This window comes from Pelobates fuscus, chromosome 2 (assembly GCF_036172605.1).
Source record: "Pelobates fuscus isolate aPelFus1 chromosome 2, aPelFus1.pri, whole genome shotgun sequence".
Classification (NCBI taxonomy): domain Eukaryota; kingdom Metazoa; phylum Chordata; class Amphibia; order Anura; family Pelobatidae; genus Pelobates; species Pelobates fuscus.
In genome coordinates, this window is record NC_086318.1 from 32,736,992 (window position 1) to 32,758,657 (window position 21,666).

Below are 21,666 nucleotides of genomic sequence, written 5' to 3' on the forward strand. Positions count from 1 at the left end.
CATTCACAATACGAGTGTAAAGGAGATATATCAAGATGTAGATACCTTAATATAGAATATAGTGTGTGCCATTTAGGAGTAGGAGAACCTAAGTGCTTCAGTCCGGAGTATCAACCTCGTACAATTTGGTTGACTCTCAGGAATGGAGATCCTCAGGGGACCCTAATTAATAAGACGGTATTAGAATCCGTACATTCTTCGGGTGTTCTGCTATTTGATGCGTGTAAGGCGATATCAAGTGGTAGAAAGCCGTGGAATGTATGTGGGGATCTTAGATGGGAGAGGACGTATGGGTCTAACGATAAATATATTTGTCCCAGTAGTAAAAATAAGTACGTGAGTCCTAGATGCCCAAATAGAGATTATAACTTTTGCCCATATTGGTCTTGTGTGGGGTGGGCAACTTGGGGACAGACAGTAGACAAGGACATGATAGTGACTAAGTTGCCTACCAGCCCATATTGTAAGTCTATGGAATGCAACCCAGTCCATATACTTATAAATAACCCCGACAAGTTCTTAGACAAGTATGGTAATTTATTTGGGTTTCAAATATATGGGACGGGTTTAGATCCTGGGACAGTATTGTTTATAGGGATAGAGACTGATACGGTATCCTCCCAGACTCATCAAGTATATCATTCTTTTTATGAAGAGATGAGTATAGATAATAAGATCCCCCATAATGCTAAAAACCTGTTCATCGATTTAGCCGAAAGTATTGCCGGTAGTCTTAATGTTACCAACTGCTATGTGTGTGGAGGTACTAACATGGGAGACCAATGGCCTTGGGAAGCAAAGGAGGTAATGTCTGGTTCTGAGGCAGTTGACCAATTAATATCTACACAAGCCGATTATCATATGAGTGTTAGAGGTAAATCTGAGTGGAGATTAAAGACCTCCATCATAGGTTATGTTTGCATAGCAAGGAAAGGAATGATGTATAATACTTCTGTAGGAGAATTAACTTGTCTAGGGCAAAAAGCTTATGATGATGATACAAAGAATACAACTTGGTGGTCGGCTTCAAATGTCTCAGAACCATCTAACCCGTTTGCTAGATACGCCAATTTAAAGGATGTGTGGTTTGATCTATCCATCACATCTACCTGGAGAGCCCCAGCAAATTTGTACTGGATCTGTGGTAAGAAAGCCTATTCGGAGTTGCCACAGGACTGGGAAGGGGCATGTGTGTTGGGTATGCTCAAGCCATCCTTCTTCTTGTTACCTATTGAAACAGGTGAGACTTTAGGTGTTAAAGTATATGATGTGAATCATAGGAAGAAAAGGGGACTCATAGAGATAGGCGCCTGGGAAGATAATGAATGGCCTCCCCAGCGTATTATAGATTATTATGGGCCAGCCACGTGGGCAGAAGATGGTACCTTTGGTTATAGAACCCCTATTTATATGCTCAACCGTATTATAAGATTACAGGCGGTGGTTGAGATTATTACTAACGAGACATCACAAGCGCTCAATCTTCTAGCGAAGCATAATACCAGGATGAGGACAGCAGTCTACCAAAATAGATTAGCCTTGGATTACCTTTTGGCAGTAGAGGGAGGTGTATGTGGGAAGTTTAACCTGAGCAATTGCTGTCTTCAAATAGATGACGAAGGGCAAGCAATAGCTGAGCTTACTAGCCATATGGTTAAACTAGCGCATGTGCCTACTCAGGTATGGAAAGGGTATAATCCAAGTAGTTGGTTTGGTAGCTGGTATGAGTGGTTTGGAGGGCTTAAGGCAGTGGTAGGTGGAGTCCTACTGATTTTAATGTTGTGTCTACTCCTGCCGTGTCTTATACCCTTAGTAGTTAGGTCTGTGCAAAGTCTGATAGAAAATATAGCAGAGAGGAAGGCTGCTGCACAGATAATGGCAATTTATAAATATGAGGCTCTAGATCAGGGAGAACCAATGCAGGAAGATGAGTGTTGAAGATTCACATCATAAGTTAAGTCTGGTCTGGTTCAAGGTAACTTGCGGTGTATGCAAACTAAGGTTAAGTGATGCCTCAAGTAATTGTGAAATATCAAGAGGCATCATAGGGGGGAATGTGGTGGAATCTCAGTAAAAATAAATTTAGTAGGCCGAGATTACCACGTGGCATGTGTACGTGCATATGCTGACGTATCGATCAGTTGGTTGCACGAGGCAAGATACGATCAGTAGTGTACGGAGCATGTGCGGGAATACAGGATGTAGTATTCCCCTCCTCCATTGTGCTGGACAGGCCATGCGGTCAAGCAGGAAGTTAATTCTTATTTGTATTGATTGGTCAAGAGAATGTGCGGGTGGAGCTTAATATGGGAGGAGTTATGTGCCTATATAAGGAGCCTGCACTATTGTCCGGGGCTCAGAACTTGCTGTATTTTGGTGACATTAGTCCCTCTGAGTCCCGATCGGTGATCCAATAAAGAATCTCTTCCTTCCTGAAGAAACCTGTGTCCATCTCTCTGTGCTTGGCTTCCGTCAGTTTCTCCGGTATCAATAAGGCTCTGTAATACACTTATACATACTGCACGTTATCTTAGGGCTCTGTAATACACTCATACATACTGCACGTTATCTTAGGGCTCTGTAATACACTCATACATGCTGCACGTTATCGTAGGGCTCTGTAATACACTTATACATACTGCACGTTATCATAGGACTCTGTAATACACTTATACATACTGCACGTTACCGTAGGGCCCTGTAATACACTCATACATATTGCACGTTATCATAGGACTCTGTAATACACTCATACATACTGCACGTTATCATAGGACTCTGTATACACTGTAGTACTGTGAAATTATTGATCAAAATAGATGAATTGGAAAAATGCTTCCAGTTTCCAGAGTAAATAACTCCGTCTGTGTTGATTTTAATGAAGTTAATATTATGTTTAACCCCTTAAGGACCAAACTTCTGGAATAAAAGGGAATCATGACATGTTACACATGTCATGTGTCCTTAAGGGGTTAATACTAGTCCTTCCCTTTTAGGCTGACAATAATAGATAAAAGTAGCAATATATGATGCCTAATCTGGCACATCCTGGATCATGAAGCATTTAAATAGTTAAATTGGATCACAGAACACAGGAAAATTGGCAATTGTTAAAAAAATAAATAGAACATCGGATCATGTTTAAAACTGAAAAGGTGGAATAAACAGAAAAAGTGAGGTTAAAAGAGAAGACATTTACATACACAGATCTGGCACTAAAAGGGTTAATCAAGACAGTGTATAACTATCACTCAATAATTTTTTATCTTTAAAGTTCCAAAAAATTGCAAAAAAATTCATTGCTGATTAATGAAGATAATCGACTTTTTGGGTGTATTTCCTAAATGGACAAATGCAGGAGATTGAAGAGAAAGATCTAAAAGTTTAGTTCACAAAAGAAATGTTCTGTCTTGCTTAATTTATATATTTTTTTAAAATATTTTTTTTAATTAAGGTCAATTTTGCTATTCTCTTGTCAATTCTTCACACTTTCCAGTTTAGTAACAGGGAAGTGCCATCAGTCCCGAGGACAGTGCACAGAGAGGGATACATTGTCACATAGACACGTTATAGGTGTAACACAGGCCCTCCCATGTCACTAAAACACACCCCTCCAGAGAGCTCCGGGCTATTTTGGTCTGTCACTGAGCAGGATATCTGACAGATGAGGATATTGTAACCAACGCAAGCCGGAGGACCTGTTGCTTTTGAAAACTAGTTCTTTTAACAGTAACAGAAAGAAATTGAGACTTAAAGGGATGACTTCTCGGCTGCCCCCATACTATTTTTAGGATTTTATTGCTAACCCCAAGCGAGAGATCATTCTGTCTGGGAATAAAGTGGACTTGTTAGAATAAACTTGTGAGTGACGCTGTGAGACAGGCATGCTGTGAGGATTAGCTGTAGCCGGGACTGAAAGACTGGCGCTCGATGGTACATTTTTTAAAAATACTCATCAATTACTAGCTAGAGCGGACTCCTTAAAAAACAAACAAAAAACAATGACAGATTCTGCTCCGGTTAACGGAGAAGCAAAGGATCCTGACATTGAACTTTTTGTGAAGGTAGGTGCTAAAATATACTCTGTATTTATTGATAACAACTTACAACTGTTATTGAACTTCAACTCCTATGACTCCTAGACTTGTGACTGGCTATCAGCCTAGTGGATACTAGTGAATGGAGGATACATTTGTGTTTATAACGAGATGAGTTTTAACCCCTTAAGGACACAACTTCTGGAATAAAAGGGAATCATGACGGAATATATCCGTCATCTGTCCTTAAGGGGTTAAAAGTACAGCAGTCACCATGGAAACCAATGGAATGTTCCACTGATTAAACCACATTGACATCTTTAAACCAGAATGCTATACGCATGAAGCACTGTCTTTTGACATATCATGAACAATTGCGTAGGGAGTCAAAGAGCATTTAACCCCTTAAGGACCAAACTTCTGGAATAAAAGGGAATCATGACATGTCACACATGTCGTGTCCTTAAGGGGTTAAAGTAAATTTCTAGAGAACTCAATAAGGGATATTTAGGCAAAACAGCCAAGCAGTGATGGTAGCTTAGTTGGATAAGTTTCCAAATCTCGCTTTTTGCTTAATTTTTACTGTTTGATATCCAGTTCATTACAATTTGGTATTGATGGGTGAAAACCTTTACGGGTTACATGTGTCAGAATGAGCTTGTGTTTTTATTATTAGTATGTAATAACAGCAGAAGGCATTTGTAAAGTTTTATTGCATTTTTTTTTTGTTTGTAGAGAAATTATGAATTAAACAAAAAGTTAAACTGTGGGAATGTGCAATCATATACGAATGTCCCAGGCTAAATGAAAAGGACGTTAATTATTAAACATTTCAAACTAGTCTTATTGACTGGCGTTGAAACGGTTAAACCCGTCCACTCCTCACTCTCGTTATCCTTGTGAGGTTTGCCTCTCTCTAGACTGTGTTGTAGACCGGCTAAAAAAAAGACACTCAAAACCCCATCTTCATGAAAAAATCACCCTGCAGGAATTCTTTACTGTATTGTCCCAGTATAACCCTGCTTAATGGATTTTTTATTGATTTCTCATTTAACTGTGAGTGTGCTGGTAGTGATCAATGAACCCTAGTTCACAGCAGCTTGACTGCCAAGGATTGCACTTATCTGTTATGTATAAAACCGTGTTTAGTTGTGTTTTAAACTTTTCGGTTTGCATAGTGGCAGCATTTACTTGTAGAGTGAGCCGACCATTAATTTCACATTTTCTAGCTGGTACTTATATTAATTCCATTAAGCAAGTCTTATTCTCATGATGATGTGCATTGTGTGTACAGCTTTGTTCAGACTGTTAAATTGCCTTATGTGAGATCAAACCACAATGTCATGAAAATATAACCACTGAATCAAGAGCCTGCAATAAATAGGCGGTCAGCTATAAATGAGAGATCTACTATGTTTGGGGGCAACAACCTCGTGGATATTCAATGCCTACTTCTCAAAAACATGCAGTTTAGGACATTTGTTATCTTGTTTTTTTTCAAGACCACAGCAGTTTTTGTGTATTTCTGTTGTCAGATAAGGCTTATTAATTAATGTGAAAGCATACTGGACTCTTCCAAATTTGGAAGTCAAGAGTACTTAATTACTTGTAACTGTGATTGGTTTATTCAGAATTTTTGTTGGTTGATTATTTTATATGACTATAATAAATTTGTATTATTATTATTCTTAAACACTGTGATTTTAAATTTAACCCGTGATGGTTGATTATGTGAATGACATTTCTAACTATACTTTTGAGAACTTGTTTTGTAAACTATGCTTTTTTTTAATGTACGTAATTAGAAGGAAAATTAAAAGGACACATAATATAATGGAAAACATATATTTGCTTTACTGTGTTTTTTGATATATCAATTTAGATTTTACTTTTTTAGAATTTGGTTTATTTTTTTCATTATATTTATGTTCTTGAATCACTGCATGTACATATATCCATGTGTGCAGCCATTATGTCTCTACAAGCCACACCCCTTGTATGATCATCACGTCCAAGACCAGTCTGGTGATATTTTCGTTCGAGCTGTTTTGTAAGCTTAAGTGACTGAGCACGAAAGATGTGTGACTTAACATATTCTTACTGTAAAGCATATCTTACTGCTTATTGGTATCAAAATTCTGCAAAAAAAAAAATAGAGTTTCGGGGGCTGTGATGAAATGTAGTTCATATCTTACACCCACTGTATATTCATGGACTTGAGATGTACCATATTTTTTAGAGACCATTCGTTTTAGCATAATTCAAAAGTTGTTTGGCAAATCCGTCTCTGATATCTCTTCTTTTGTTTGCGCATTTAATAAAGGCAGCATGTAGTTCGTGAAAACTGCCCGCCAAGCAGTGTTTAAGCTGAGGCCGTTTACTTGCTAAATGATGAATGGAAAAAATATTTTAAAAAAATTTAGGGTGAAATATCCTAACTCGCTTACATTCCCAACTTGGACCTAAACCTGTTATTCAGCTATCTTCAACAATTCATTGTTAGTGATTCACTTCCTGTGTTAACATAGCAGACATGCTATTGGGTGCCCACTGGAGCCACAAACTTGATTGACCCACACAATGTGGACACATACTCATAATAAAAACTTAATGTAAAAAATTGCAAGATGTAAGGCAAAATGTGATCCTGGCCTACATGAAACAGAGTTATAGAAGGATGCCTGTTTCTGGGAATTTTCTAATGACAGCATGTGTCTTTAGGACAGATTTGTAGACTGTGAAGTATCTCCCATTCGGTAAGTGTGCTGAATTGTGAACTTTCAGGTTTGTGTGTCCATTCCATGCTAGAAGCCAACATTACAACAATAATAGTTCTATCAAGCACATTATAAGATCCTGACTTGGCATTTTATGTGCGAAGAAGAAACCACAATTAAGGATGCCCGTTGACCATATTTCTGGAAAATGGTCCATGACTGCCTCAGATACCTAGACTGGGCCTTTGGAAAGAGATAACTGTAAATGATTATGATGCTACAATGTTATTTACTTTCCTCAAGGTTGTTTTGTGCTGCAAGAGAAGCTTATGTCCCAACAGCCAAGGATCTGACAGGAGAGTCCTGATTTAGAGGCCTGCAGTCCCATGTTTCTTTTGTCTAGTGTCATGCTTCTTAGTAAACCATAGCAGGATCCCTAAAAAAAAAAAGACTGAATGTGCTAATAAATCTCTTACAGAGTTAGGTGTGAGAGTTCTGTGCGTGGAACGCCTTGACTGGCTGCCTTCCTAGTTGGTGTATCATTGGAACCTCCTAAGCTGTCCCTGCCCTATCCTTGTCTTGATATCATAACCCCCAATATTAGGAGATATGGACAGGTTTACCACACTCCCTCCACTCTTTTACTATCTACTGGTTTTCTTCTGTATTTACTATCACAGATGTGATTTTGCTCTGGACAATACTTTCTCATGGACCTGAAAATGAGAAGAAGTTTGATCCACCTTCCCAGGTGGGCCATGTTCCCATTAATGGTATATGGTCACAGGAGCACAACTTGGGACTGGATGACCTTTGTCCTGAAGCCAGTAACAGGTTACAGTTTAAGTCAGTGTTTTAAGTGGTTAAATAGTGCTGGCCATGTGTGTTATAATATATTATTAATAGAATTGTGTCTGATTTTATTATTGGAGTTTCCTTTTCAGTTCTGGTAATATAAAATATCTTTATTAAAAGCTTAAAAAGCAGTTAAAATGTGAGAACGTGTTCGGTGCTGGATGAGAAAAGGTTGGATGTTACCATTTACGTCACAAACATGAATGGTAGCGCTGTATACAGACACAGAGCATGTGCAATTATACGTAAAATATAATATATTTTACCTGCTATGCAACAAATTCACTGGCTTCACTAAATTGGGAGTCTAATTAAACCAGAATTTGCCATTTTTATACATAAATAACCAAATAAAAAAAAAAAAAAAAAAACTCTCCTATTTCTCTGTTTTGGCTAATTTGGTCTAAAATGTGATGTTTTCTGGGCAGCAATAAACATGTCAGAAAGGATACGTTATTCACTAGAATGGGAAAGATCGTGAAATAAATTGCAACTATAAGGTCAAAGTAACAGAACTGGAAGAACACCAATGGTTATTATCCCCACTCAACTATTGTATCCTACAGTTTGCTCTTCCCTTGTCAGTTATTAAGTAAATAAGCCCCCAACAGTGACCTAGAGTTTGCAAGCCAGATTGGTGGTCCCATTCCTGCCACGGCCGGCCTGTACTGCACACTGCATTTCGCATCCTGGTATGGAATGAGAGATGTCAGTGTTCTCTAGAGATAAAATTCAGGAGATAAATCAGACCTGTTACTGGACAGGACAATGAATGGCCATCAAACTGGGATTACTCCTGTTGAATATTGTAGAATGAATTAATTCTACCTTAACTCTTTTAGTGCCAAAGTTGAACCCTACAAATTGCCAAGCAATGAGCTGTGCATATCTTAAACATTCAAAGGGTTCATCTTTGAAAAGGATAGAAAGGGACAGCGGCAAAGAGCAGAACATGTAACATGAAAACAATGCAACCAAATATTTCCTCTAGTATTGAATTCCAAGGTGGTTATCACAGGATAACACTCAGCTCAAAGCATGGTGACTGCAGCCTGCGACCACGGAGATAGGGAAATTCAGTGACGAGTTCATATCTCTCCACGCACATTGCTCTACAACAGTAACAGCTCTGTACATAAACACCAAGACTGTGACTCCGGCAACACCAGGCCACTGTCACACCGTTATCATTAACCCCTTCAAGGAAAGAGTTTACAGAAATTGTATTATATCGTGGGTAGTCCTTGCACGTCATCTGTCACAAAATAGCTACTTTAAAGCTCCGAATGTTAAAAGACCACAATGCAGTCACAGCCATAGTACTCACTACTACTTTATCTGGAAAGCAATAAACACTGTCGGCGTTGTGTAACAGATACACGGGCGCTGATAAGACTATGCCGAGAACTTACACATTTGAGGACAGAATTGGAAAATCCAACTTATTTAGTCTTCCGGCTTTACAGTTTTTGAGTAAACGTGGCAATTCTCTATGTGCAATATCTAATTTATTGAATATCCGACTGTAAATACATAATCCATATGCCTTACTTTTAGAGGAGCACTGTTATTTTAAGAAACCATTCTTTTTGAAAGTACTCTGCTTTATCCACCTCTAGGACAGTGCTACACGGTTAGATTGTGCTAGGTGTGCCGCTGCATGGTTGCTGAGAGCAGTGCCGGGTGTGCATGTCTACTTAACATCAAGCAGCCAGTGGCTGCTCACTGTTCTAAAAAAATATAAGTGACTGGGCACCTTTAGTTACTCAGTCGCTAATCCAATAAAGCGGGACCTGGCAAAGGTCCCACATGTCCCCATGGTGGGGCACTTATTTTAATTATTAACTAGAGGGGACATAGTGACACTCATACCCTGCTAGTAGAGGCTATTAAACTAAACTTGATGGGCCTAGTGTCCTGCTCCTGCCCCCACCCGTTTGAAGCAAGTATGGGTCCTAAAGAATAATGGGGGTCCTCTTCCTGGGAACACAGTGTCTCAAAAAAGGCCAGATAAAAGTTAATGATATTGAAAATGAGTACATCTGATTATTAGCATGATTTTTATATATGGTAGGCTACCTTATTCATTTTTATTTTTCTTATTATTATTACTATTATAATTACTAATGTTCTATTTTCACAAATTGTAAAGTGCTCTGGATCAGTTCCATCTTTGCATTTTATATTGGTCTGGCATATTGGGGCCTTTTCCCCCAATTGTATAGCACTGCAGAATATGTTGGAACACGCCAGTAATAGTAACATATTCTAGAATTCCAAAGTTCCTCTAAAGTTAGTAGGACCTCTCACACTTGGACAATCTCTCTCTGGGGTTGGAGGGTTCCCATAAACTCAAAATTCTGCAGAACCTTGGGTTCTGAATATGGAGAGCTGGTTTTCCAAAACTCAACAGAATCCCTAAAGAGCTGCTCCTCTTAAATTAGTATGGTTTGTCTGCAACTTACCAAGATAAATATTATACAGACTGAAAAACGACAAGTCCATCAAGTTAAGCCTTTCACATATCTGTGCTACTGCCGTTGACCCAAAAGAGGGAAAAACTCATATTTTGCCGATCTATACAGAATCTGATCAAATAAACGCTCTAGGCTAATAATGAATGCTGTAGCGACACTCATTTTCCTGTCCTCCTACACCTCCCCCCTCTATCAGTCCATGCATTGGAATCCTACCATCAGGTATAGGACATGGTCCTCTCTTATAAATCTCTACATGTCACTGCTCCCACCTACCTACTCTTACTGATATACAAGTATGGCCAATCCAGGCCAATCTTCATATTCGCACCTCTGACACCCACCTTCAAGTCTTCTCTAGGCCTGCGCTGTCTCTTTCGGAACTCCCTTCACTGCTCCATTTGACTCTCACCCAATCTCCATAACTTAAAAAAAAATCACTGAAAACTAATTAAACTGTCAAAAGCTTTCCCTCCCCACACCTCACTAACGGTACTTTCTTTCTCTCCTGATACTGTGTCTTCCCCATGATTGTGACTTATGTGTCATTTTACCCCTCTCCCTTTAGAAAGTAAGCTTGTTTGAGCAAGGCCCTCAGCACCTTCTGTTCCTGTGTTGTTAGCATGTCTTATTGGGAAAAGTACTACTTGTTTGTTAGTCTACCTTTTGTACTGCGCTGTGGAAATTTTGGGCGCTTTTTGAAGAATAATAATTCCATATCTTTATTGCTCTTACTGTAAAAAAACAAAAAAAACAATTTCACCCGCACAAATATTGCATGATCTCACGCTAAAAGTGTGCAGTTATTTGTTTTTTCTAAACTTTTCCTGCTAATGCTATTTTCCATTTGCAATTCTTAATTAGTATGTTTCACTGCAGTACAGTTTTATTCACAATTAATAGTTATCATTACGCCTTTTTTTACAGGTAGTTCCAATACAAGATTATTATTTCAATTGTATCGAGATAGTGCAGGCCTCCTAGTCTTCAACTAACATTCTTAAAACTTCTAAATTACACATGGTAGTTAGTCGATATACCACTGGCAAAAATATTGATTTCAAAACTTGAACGGATTCATGGATAGTTACCTTACGGAAGTTGCGGGGAAGCTGGAGAGTCTGGGAGGTGTGATTTTAAATTAGCAAGGTGTCACTTCTTTAATTTTAACTTGAAAAAGAAATGAAAACAAAGAGATTAAGACCACTGGATGCCAGTGAAAAATCCCCTTGTTCTGAATTTTACAAAATGAGAATTGAGATTTCGGAAGGCAGACTTTCAATCTGACTTAATATATTAGAGCTACAGGAAGTTACTGTAGTAAATTCTGTTTCATGTCCACATGGGGCCGGGGGATGTTTTTGGTAGAATTTGGTTTGTAAGAAAAAAATAATTTATATGAAATAAAAAAAAAAAAAAAATGAAAACGCCCATAGCCCATATCTATAACATTAGAATAACTTCAAGACGTTACCATCAGTGTATCTCCAGCAATTACATAATATTATAATAAAAATTATGTATTGCAATAATAAATCATCGTTAAAACATATGCATTTCATTTTGGGAGCATCAATCCTGCAAATTACCAGCTGATTGACATGTAGGAAATAATTAAAAAATTCCATATCGATCAGTTCTTTTTTTTTTTTTTTTTTTTAAAGCTTATTTACTTAGAAGCAATCAGAATGTCAACAAAATATTTGAAACTTTTTTTGCAGTTACAGAGTGGTATTCAGTTAAAACAGAACAACAATTATGATGCGGAAGATGACAAATAATAAACAACATCCCCATACAAACTATATTTTGTGCTGTGCACCAACATGAACCAGCTTTACATTTCCATGCCAATTTACAACCCCCAAACTGTACTAGGCAAAATTAGTGGCAATTGAAAAGCCACTCAACACAAAGCTATCTAAAGACACATTTGGTAGTGTGTTAACTATACAAAACAAAAAAAGGACACTGTACAGTTTAAAAACAAATCTTACACAGCCTTATATTTCTTTTTTTTTTCTTCCTTAAAAGGAGTGAGTTGTGTACAGGGGGTTAAATGCTATATAATCAAAAAAATGCTTGAATAAGAGTTTATTCATCATCATCCTCTTCCTCCTCATCTTCTTCATCCTCCTCCTCATCATCTTCATTCTCCTCATCATCGTCGTCATCCTCTTTCTTCTTGCTTTTTTCAGGTTTGGCAGGAGCTTTTTTTGCAAGCTCGGGCTTCCCCTTTGCCCGATAGGTTGCAATATCCTTTTCATATTTCTCCTTCAGTTTAGCATCTTTCCTTTCATATGGTATTTTGTCATCTGAAGCAGTGTTATTCCACATCTCTCCCAATTTCTTTGCAACATCCCCGATTGTCAGACCTAGGTGCTCTCCTTTGATTTTAGGACGAAACTCAGAACAGAACAAGAAGAAAGCAGATGGTGGTCTCTTTGGTGCATTTGGATCCTTAAACTTCTTTTTTGTTTCTCCTTTTGGAGGTACATAAGTTTTCATTTCTCTTTCGTAACGAACCTTGTCAGCTTTTGCCATATCTTCAAACTTCCCCTTTTCCTTAGCAGACATTGTCTTCCACCTTTCTGAACATTTCTTGGAGAACTCTGAGAAATTAACAGATGCATCTGGGTGCTTTTTCTTGTGTTCTTCTCTGCAAGTTTGCACAAAGTAAGCATAAGAGGACATTTTTCCTCTCGGCTTCTTGGGATCACCTTTACCCATTTTGAATTAATTAGTTTTCAATGCTGAGTCTATGGAGCTCAATGTACTGCAATGGCTGTGAGAGCGAGCACGATCGATACGCAGCCTCTTCACTCTCCCTATCTGTAACCCCATATCGATCAGTTCTTACTTCTGAGATAAAAACCTGGTTTGTTTTATTGATATTCTTTAAGCTGGATTAATTTGTTGTTTTTGGTTAAAATGGTCAATTATCACCTGGTTTAAGCCTTTACGTACTTCTTATTCAGTATAAAGATACTTAGTATGGAGTGAATTAGAACACTGTGTGATCTGTACACTCATACCTCATTTTTAATGTTTGTTGCAATGATTTACTGACAAGTCACTAGTCGCCAAAATGGCTGTCACTCTGCCTAGTGATTACCAGTTGTTTCTTTGTGACAAAACCTAAAATTTCACAACTCGTAATTAGTAGTTGCTGAAAGTGTTTTACTATCTTCTGCAGAGATTAATAGTAGGCGCCGACACCTGGCCTCCATGCTAGACGGTAAAAAAATCACACCTGTCGCCATTTGATTAAAATGACACTCGCTTTATCTAGATGTAAAGAGGGAAAACTAATTTAATGACGGCAAGCTCTATACATCCTATATTAAAATAGGGTGAGTAATTTCTTAATTTGTACCTATATATGCTGCACATTGTATTTATATACCATGTTTGTAATTTATAATTAAATACAAACCGTGCGTTTTATTTTAACAATTACGTTTCTTCCAATTACCATCATTATACCGTGGGAGTGACACTCCTGTTTTGGCGTCTCTGCCCTGTAACTTGTGATGTATTTTGGGCTAGAACATTGAATGGAACACTGAATTAGCCTCGGTTCCACATGACTGATTCACGTCTATAACGTAACATTCATTCCCTTTCTGTCTTCATCCAGCTGATGGTCTCTACCTGTCCTTCCGTTTTCTATTTGTAGAGCAGTGAAGCTGTACATCAGTTATGTGATGACAGTTTCACTCTCGGAGCCCGGGGCCTGGGGAACATTTAAGGTGCTAAACTGATAGCCTATGCTTGAGCCACAGACCTTGTGACACCGAAATGTCAAAAGTATCACATGACAAAGGTTCCTAAAAATAGTGTCTGGTGATGAGGTCAGATCCAGACATGGGGAATGGCTGCTGGATTTAATGCTAGAACGATGTGGAATAGGCAAATGTAAACTAAAACCATTGTATGTCTGCAGGGAGGGTGAGAGGCAAGCACTGATTGGCTATCAATTATAACATATTTACACTGTTATTTACTAACCTGAAAATTCTAAATGAATTTAAAGCAAATTTCAAATGTCAAAAAGGCCAGAGTGTCCAAACTGATAGCATAACTCATTTTTCCTGTTTTGATCTTAAATTTGAAATTCATTTTGAATTCCTTGAACTCTCATTTTAGTAAATAACTCTGTTAGCCTCCTGGCATTTTTGTAGTAAGTAACATACACTTCACGAGATCTCTTTCAAACTGCACCGTAAACCCTCAGTTCCTTGTTACCATTCTAGCTTCCCTCTTTAACTAACGAGCAGTATGTAGACGAGTGTATGAGTGCATCACAGAGCTCAGATGCAATAGTACTCACAGCAATCTGCAATGCTCTCTTATGGATCACAGAGCTCCATCTCCATTGGGATAAAATGCACAATAATGTATTATGTGATCATGTGTATCACAGAGCTCCTTGAGATTAAAAGTCACTGTAATGTACTGTGTGTTTGTGTTTAGAGCTTCATTGGGATAAAACATAAATGAATGCACACAAATTGATCACAGATCTTCACAACAATGTATCTCACAGCAATGGACTTCACATTAATGTGTGGTATGTTTAAGGGCATTGCTGAGCAATGTGCGTAGGGTAACGTGTTAGTGCATTTTATTTGTAGCGGTGTATTACAGCAGTAAAATGCAATGTAATGTGAGGCGTGCGTGGGATTATACACAAAGAATAAAAGGGGGGCGACCCCCTAAGGGGTCTAGAGTGTGTAAAGGGAACTTAATAGGGGGTAACCCTAGAAATCAAATTCATAAAACACAAAGAAATGACCAATGGACATAAAATCCGGAGGACAAAGTAAAGTCCCTGTATGAATACAATGTAATCAAAACTACGTTTATTTATATATGTTTAAAATTAACATAACAGTAATTAACCCAAAAGGACAAAAAAAAACTAAAAAAAGGAAACTTATAAACACTAAATAAACCTAGCTCTTTGCCTTCATTACAATGTTATTTGTTCAGACTGCGACCTTGAAGTCGATTCAGTGTTTATCAAGTTCAATGAAGGCTTGGCTATATAATGTTTTTCAGAGGCATTATCCCTCTGCTATCCTTAGGTTAGATGATTTCATTGCTACATTGGATATATTTCCTTGCTGTACTATCCTATAGGTATTATATTGTTACTCACCACAACTACCTTGTAACCTATATACGATTAGGATTCAGAATTATCTCTATCTTAACAGTCCTTTAACCAGCAGCCTCCATTGCTCCTTAACGCCTTCGACCCCATTTCTTACTTAGAGCTTATGAGCTCTCCTTTATTTAGTGTTTATAAGTTTCCTTTTTTTTAGTGTTTTTTTTTTTGTCTTTTTGGTTCAATTACTGTTCCTTTTTAAACATATATAAATAAACGTAGTTTTGATTACATTGTATTGATATAGGGACTTTACTTTGTCCTCTGGATTTTATGTCCATTTGTCATTTCTTTGTGTTTTGTGTTTGGGATTATCACAGAGCTCTGCAGCAGTAAAACTCAATAATGTATGTTATCAGTTTCTATATAACATCGCACCAAAACAATGAAACTCACAGTAATGTGTGGTATGCATGGATTTATCACAGAGCAGCAGCTCACAGTAATATGGGGCACGGATGATGTATTGCTCCAAATATACATTGTTTCAAAGCAATGAAGTTCAGATTTTACAGTACGAATACTTCCCCGATGTCACGTTACCTGGTCCTAAATCATGTTCTAGTCTGGACATCGTGACACTCCGGCAATATTTTAGATGACAGACGCTTCTCCTTTGCTACTTATTCTGAGTCTCTGGCTGCACAGCATTCCGAAGTGATAATCATTAATGCTTCGTTTGTGAAAAACTATAATCACATGTCCCGGTGGGACAGGTGTGTTTTAACTTGTTATTATTATTTTATTAGGATTTTATTATTTATATAGCGCCATCAGATTCCATAGCACTGTACAAAGGGTTATATGTACATAGTTAAGCTTGGCCACTCTAATATCCAGTAATATGCTTCTATCATGTATTTCTCTTCTTATCTTTTAGACCGTACTACGTCAACTCTGTGTGCTGGAGTCATACCTTAGCGTGACACATAGCAAAGGGGGCCAGGGACCAATTGCCACTGGGGCCACTAGCAGACAGTAGTTGTTTCTGAAGTCTGATTCCATTTGTCTGACACACATACACACACACAGTGATTGTGTTCACTGTATTAAATCTGAGGGGGCGGGACCATGCACAGATCCCCATATTCAATCTGAGGGGGCGGGGTCATGCACATATTACTGTATTCAATCTGAGGGGGCGGGGTCATGCACATGTTACTGTATTCAATCTGAGAGGCAGGGCCATGCACAGATCCCCGTATTCAATCTGAGGGTGCGGGGTCATGCACAGATTACTGTATTCAATCTGGGGGGGGGGCATGCACAGATCCCCGTATTCAATCTGAGGGGGCGGGGTCATGCACATATTACTGTATTCAATCTGAGGTGGGGGGGCATGCACAGATCCCCGTATTCAATCTGAGGGGGCGGGGTCATGCACAGATTACTGTATTCAATCTGAGGGGGTGGGGCCATGCACAGATCACTGTATTCAATCTGAGAGGCGGGGCCATGCACAGATCCCCGTATTCAATCTGAGGGGGCGGGGTCATGCACAGATTACTGTATTCAATCTGAGGGGCAGGGCCGTGCACAGATCACTGTATTCAATCTGAGGGGGCGGGGTCATGCACAGATTACTGTATTCAATCTGAGGGGCGGGGCCATGCACAGATCACTGTATTCAATCTGAGGGGGTGGGGCCATGCACAGATCGCTGTGTTAAGTCTGAGTTGGTGGGACCAGGTACTGATCACTGTGTTCAGATTGAGGGGGAGGGGCTATGCTCAGATCACTGTGTTCAGACTTAGGAGGCGGGGCCATGCAAAGATCGCTGTATTCCATCTTAGGGTCGGGGATATGAACAGATTAATATGTTCAGTATGAGTCGAGTTATGTTTTGTTCATACTTCTGGATTAAGTAACAGATAAAAATTTATTTTAAAAAATCCAGCTCATGCTCACATGGAGAATTACCTCTGGGTCCCAACACCCAGGAATTTAGGGGTCTAGTTGGGATGGGTTGGTGCTGCATTTTCAGTTCTAAAGTGAAACCTTACAAAACAATGAGCCCACATTTTGGCAGGCTGCCTCCGTCACCGGAGTGTGTGATTTTGCTTTGTAATCAATTGTTTTGTTGCCAGAGATCTGGTTACTAGGGAGGGACCTGGATTACTGATAAGGCATTCAGCAGACGTTATTGGCTGATAAGCAGAAGCCAGCCTCTTACTTATGATACTGCGCCATGTGTTACCACGCAGATGGTGTTACACTGTGTCATTACTTGTTTATGGCGGACATTATATACATCCAGCTGCCTCTCCTAGAATATAGCATTTAGCAATGTAACCTTTAAATGGCTTCCTGAATGTTTTATTTGTGCTGCATTGTTAAATATCCTTTACTGATTGTTTTGTTTTGTCACTGCGCAGGCAGCTCTCTGGAATATCCTGGTACCTAATAATAATTACTAAAAAAAAAAAAGGATGTTTGATGACCCATTTTCTTTTTGCTGTGCTCAACTCTTTTTAAAAAAAACAAAACGTCTCCCACTTTTTGTTTCTAATATCTTCAACACAACTTCCTATTCAACAAATAACTAATTCAGGGTCTAACAATATGCTAACCTATATTTGTTGCAATTAACATTGAAACAGTCGAGGAGGAGAAGTATATTAACCCCTTCATGACGAGCAAGACGCCAGGAGCATCTATATGTCAGAAAACGTCTTGTTAAACTGAAGGGGTTAAAATAAACTCTTTTTTTTTTAAAAGACACTTTTCGGTAACAACAAGGTTATTTACTGAGTTTGACCTGCTGGGAACTCACAGTAAATTAAAGCTGAATTACGAATTACTGAACAAGATACCTGAACTTTTAGTTGAATTTAATTTATTTTGTGCCTTTGATTCCCCTCTCTTTTCGACATGATTTATTATATGGAAGTATTGTTATTCCCCGCCACAGTAGAAATTAATATTTATTCTTCTTTTTTGTAGATCAGTGATGTTTCCTAGATTAAAGTGGCAGGGTAAAATATAATTTATGGAATTAATTTTTTTTTGCTTCTCTCAAAATCTTCTCCTCCCCCTTAAGCTTCCTTAGAACTTTTGTAGCTGGACAGCAGCTGGATGTGTAATGTTTATAATTTGTCTTCTCTGTATTTACTTACAGAATTTTTATTGTTTTTGACTGGTTTTCCCAAAAATATTCTATCCATGATTCTGAGTACCTGAGCATTTAGTCCACGGAGTGCAGGATATTTTGTCGAATAAAAAGTGTATGCTGCACCCTCCAAATATCTATCAACTCGCAGTCCTCCATGAATTTCCTAAGAATCTTGTCATTCGCCCCCATTCCTTGGGAACGCCTAGTTCTGTCAGCCGCCAAACAAGGGGCCGCATTGCAGTCCCCTCCCATCATCACAAAGCCTTGACTCAAAGGTCGCACTAGGTCGCCCAACTCTCCCCAAAATCGTCTATCCGCTGCGTTTGGGGCATATACATTTATAAAATGAATCGTTTGCGTTCCTAAAGTACCAGTGAGACATTGGTATCTACTCTCCCCATCCGAGCTGGATCCCGTCACCTGCAGATTACAATGCTTGTTTATCAGGATTTCAACCCCATTGTGCTTGCGGAATGATCTAGAGGCATAGGACCTATCATAATTCCTATCCCTTAGAGCAATCTGGGACGTCCTGGGTATGTGAGTCTCCTGAAGAAAAGCAATGTCCGCCTTCTTACATTTAATTCCTTATAGAAAAAATGTCACTACCTGGGAGAGTTTAGACCTTTGACATTTAGGGATACTACTCTAAGAACAATTTAGGTGGGACATGTGCTCAGTTAACCCTAGGCCAAATATTCCGGCGCCACCTGTTGGGGCGGTGCCCTTCAATCTCCTGTAGCTTATATACTCACTGTCTAGGGGGGAAGGAAGGGTGGGGGGGGGGGGGGGTGGGTGGGAGGAAATTCTATGGAGAAGCATTGTGAGTGGATCAGGCTACCACTTCTGATGATGTCAGCAGACTGCTTTTTTTCTGAGGCAACCAGCATGCAGATCTACACCTTCAGGCTTGAATACAGTAAGATGTTGCTATATTTATGGAGGCATGAGGTGCCCAGGGTGGCTAGATGGTGGTTTTGACACTATAGGAATACATGTTTGTGTTCCTGACCCTATAGTGATCCTTTAATATTAGATTCTGTGGTACAAAAACTCTTTGTAACTCCTATACTGTGTATTTCCCCATTTTATTCCTTTTCTGCATGGTCTGTTTTAGTAAACAAGCTCCCCTGATGTCAAGAAAGCAGGGATTAGGCCCCAGGGGATCAAACATAACAGGAACAGGAAGCCGATTTTTCCCGGAGCTGGATTCCAGCGGGCGGATTCAAGAATGTCCAGAACTTTTCACACATCTGTCCATTCACACATACAGAACTACATGTACATAATTGCATATGTTGGTGAAATAGACCGTGAAAATGGGGGCAGAGCTTTGAATAATAAAAAAGGTTATTCCAGAGGAGGGGTTTAACCCTATAGCAACTTTGAGAAAATTAACCAAAATATTTTGCAGGTAACATTTTCTTTTAATATTACTTAGAATATGACTTGTTATTTACATTTTACAATGAATAGGGAAGAAACAAATAAAAATGACAAAGATAGCTATTGTTAAGGATGCCAGGAAAACAACCTCCCCCCCTCACCGTGGTTCTGTCACTTATCTGGGCCCAGCACCGATGTCCCTCAGCACTGGCTCAGCTCTGCCCATGCTCCGCCGACATCCGCTGATGGGGGAGACCTAATGCACATGCGCAGCAATGACTGCGCTCCCATTAGGATTTCCCCATAGGAAAGCATTATTCAATGCTTTCCTATGGAGATTCTGGTGACACTGGAAGTCCTCATGCATAGTGTGAGGACATCCAGCGCCGTTAGAAGAAGTGCTGCTGGGCAGGTGTGCGTGCAGGCAGGGGGTAACCTGGCAGAGTAGGCGGCGAGGGAGCTTGGATCTTCCTGCTCAGTTCCCTCGCGCGCCGCTTAGTGTTGCCGTACTGATGTCATATTCCGGCTCCCGGCATCATTAAGCGGCGAGCGAGGGAAGCTGAGCAGTAAGAGCTCAGACAAAAGCACTGCCATGCCGCCCGATCGCAATGCAAGCTGATGCCCACCTCGGGGGGCCCAGAGGTGGCCATCTGGCCAGCTCTTGGGCCTCCGAGTACATGAGGTTAACAAGGCATCCGCCTGGGCGTTTGGGGAGCGACTTTTTGTTACGCCCCTTGCAAAGTGCCGCCCAAGGCAAATGCATTGTTAGCCTCGCGGTACATACATCACTGGCCCAGGGTTAAGGGTGATGGGAGTTTGCGCCTAGACCATTTCAACGAGTTGAAGTGGCCTGGGTGCCTACAGTGTCTCTTTAAGTAGCACTTATTACTAGATTAGATATTACTCAGTATTGCAGTGGGCCCTAACATCCATTTTGCTTCAGTTTTATGTCTTTTATATTGCATAATTTTTAATCTTAGGGTTAGGGCTGATTTAGTGTTAAGATGGGGGTTAGGACTAAAATTAGGGTTAGGTACACACATTTACACAAACTCAGATACACACAGACAACCACTAATGTCACACAGGCATATATGGAGACTTTTTTTTAAAGAATCGCCAGTAAATACATGAGATTATTGGGATTAGCATACCAGGACGCCAGCGGCAATTTGAGGCTGGTGACAGTAACTTGGAAACTTGGAAAGGTCATATCCCCCTCCCCGACCAACATTAGTTGGTACGGATTGTAAACAGGTGGGTAGGGCTTCAACGGGACGCTGCAAGCGATGCAACTTGTGTCGCTGGCGACAACCATAATAATGGGCGAGTCCATCCAGGAAGTGGATTTGACTAACCACTCAATGGGGTGTCAGCCTGATGGAGAGCCTCCTGGCCAACCCCCAGCGTGCAGGACTTGCACAGGCTACTGCTAATGCACTCTCTGCATGGTCCTAGTGCCTGCTGCTAAGTGCAAGCACGTCTAACAATGTGCTCGTGCAGAGCTGCCTATATGTAAGATACAAGACAGCAGACCAAATCATTTACAGAACAAATTCAGAATCGCCAATACTAACCAATCTGCTCAAACTGAACTTCAGGTGTCTTAATTATACAGATGGATCTTCACCTCTTGGCTTAATGATAATCAATGTTGTGTTTGGGTTGGATTCTGCTAATAAAATGGACTTGGTTTCGTCTATTGTTTTAATGATTATTGATCTGGAAATAGAGAAAAATAGATGCATGTATTGTTTTAGTTCTTCTAGATCAAAAACACGTTTGAAATAATTCTAAAGGTTTAGAACATTATAAACTAAAATTATCTTTAAGCAGAATGAAAGTATTTTTGAAGCAATGTCTGTTACACTTCCTGTGCAGGCGTTTGTTTGTGAATTCTGTGTCAACA

The 21,666-nt window shown here is 39.5% G+C and overlaps 2 protein-coding genes across 3 annotated transcripts in view; one reads left to right on the plus strand and one right to left on the minus strand.

The window, feature by feature from the left end:
- CLIC5 (chloride intracellular channel 5) overlaps positions 1-21,666 on the plus strand; it is a 131,888-nt gene that overhangs the window by 50,878 nt on the left and 59,344 nt on the right. The window contains exon 1 of one of the 2 annotated variants that reach the window (XM_063442058.1): positions 3,638-4,064. The exons of the other annotated variant lie outside the window; for it this stretch is intronic. Within the exon in view, the coding sequence (XP_063298128.1) occupies positions 4,002-4,064 (63 nt within the window). The 5' untranslated portion in view covers positions 3,638-4,001. Of the gene's footprint in view, positions 1-3,637; positions 4,065-21,666 lie in introns of those variants that run through there. 2 annotated transcript variants of the gene reach the window in all.
- On the minus strand, positions 11,798-12,911 carry LOC134585423 (high mobility group protein B1-like). The gene has a single exon (XM_063440841.1). It carries the CDS (start codon positions 12,814-12,816, stop codon positions 12,181-12,183), a length of 636 nt encoding a protein of 211 aa, XP_063296911.1. The 5' UTR covers positions 12,817-12,911; the 3' UTR covers positions 11,798-12,180.

What these genes read in the sequence shown, in the direction of transcription:
- LOC134585423 (XM_063440841.1), bottom strand. Translation starts at nt 12,816, where the DNA reads ATGGGTAAAGGTGATCCCAAGAAGCCGAGAGGAAAAATGTCCTCTTAT.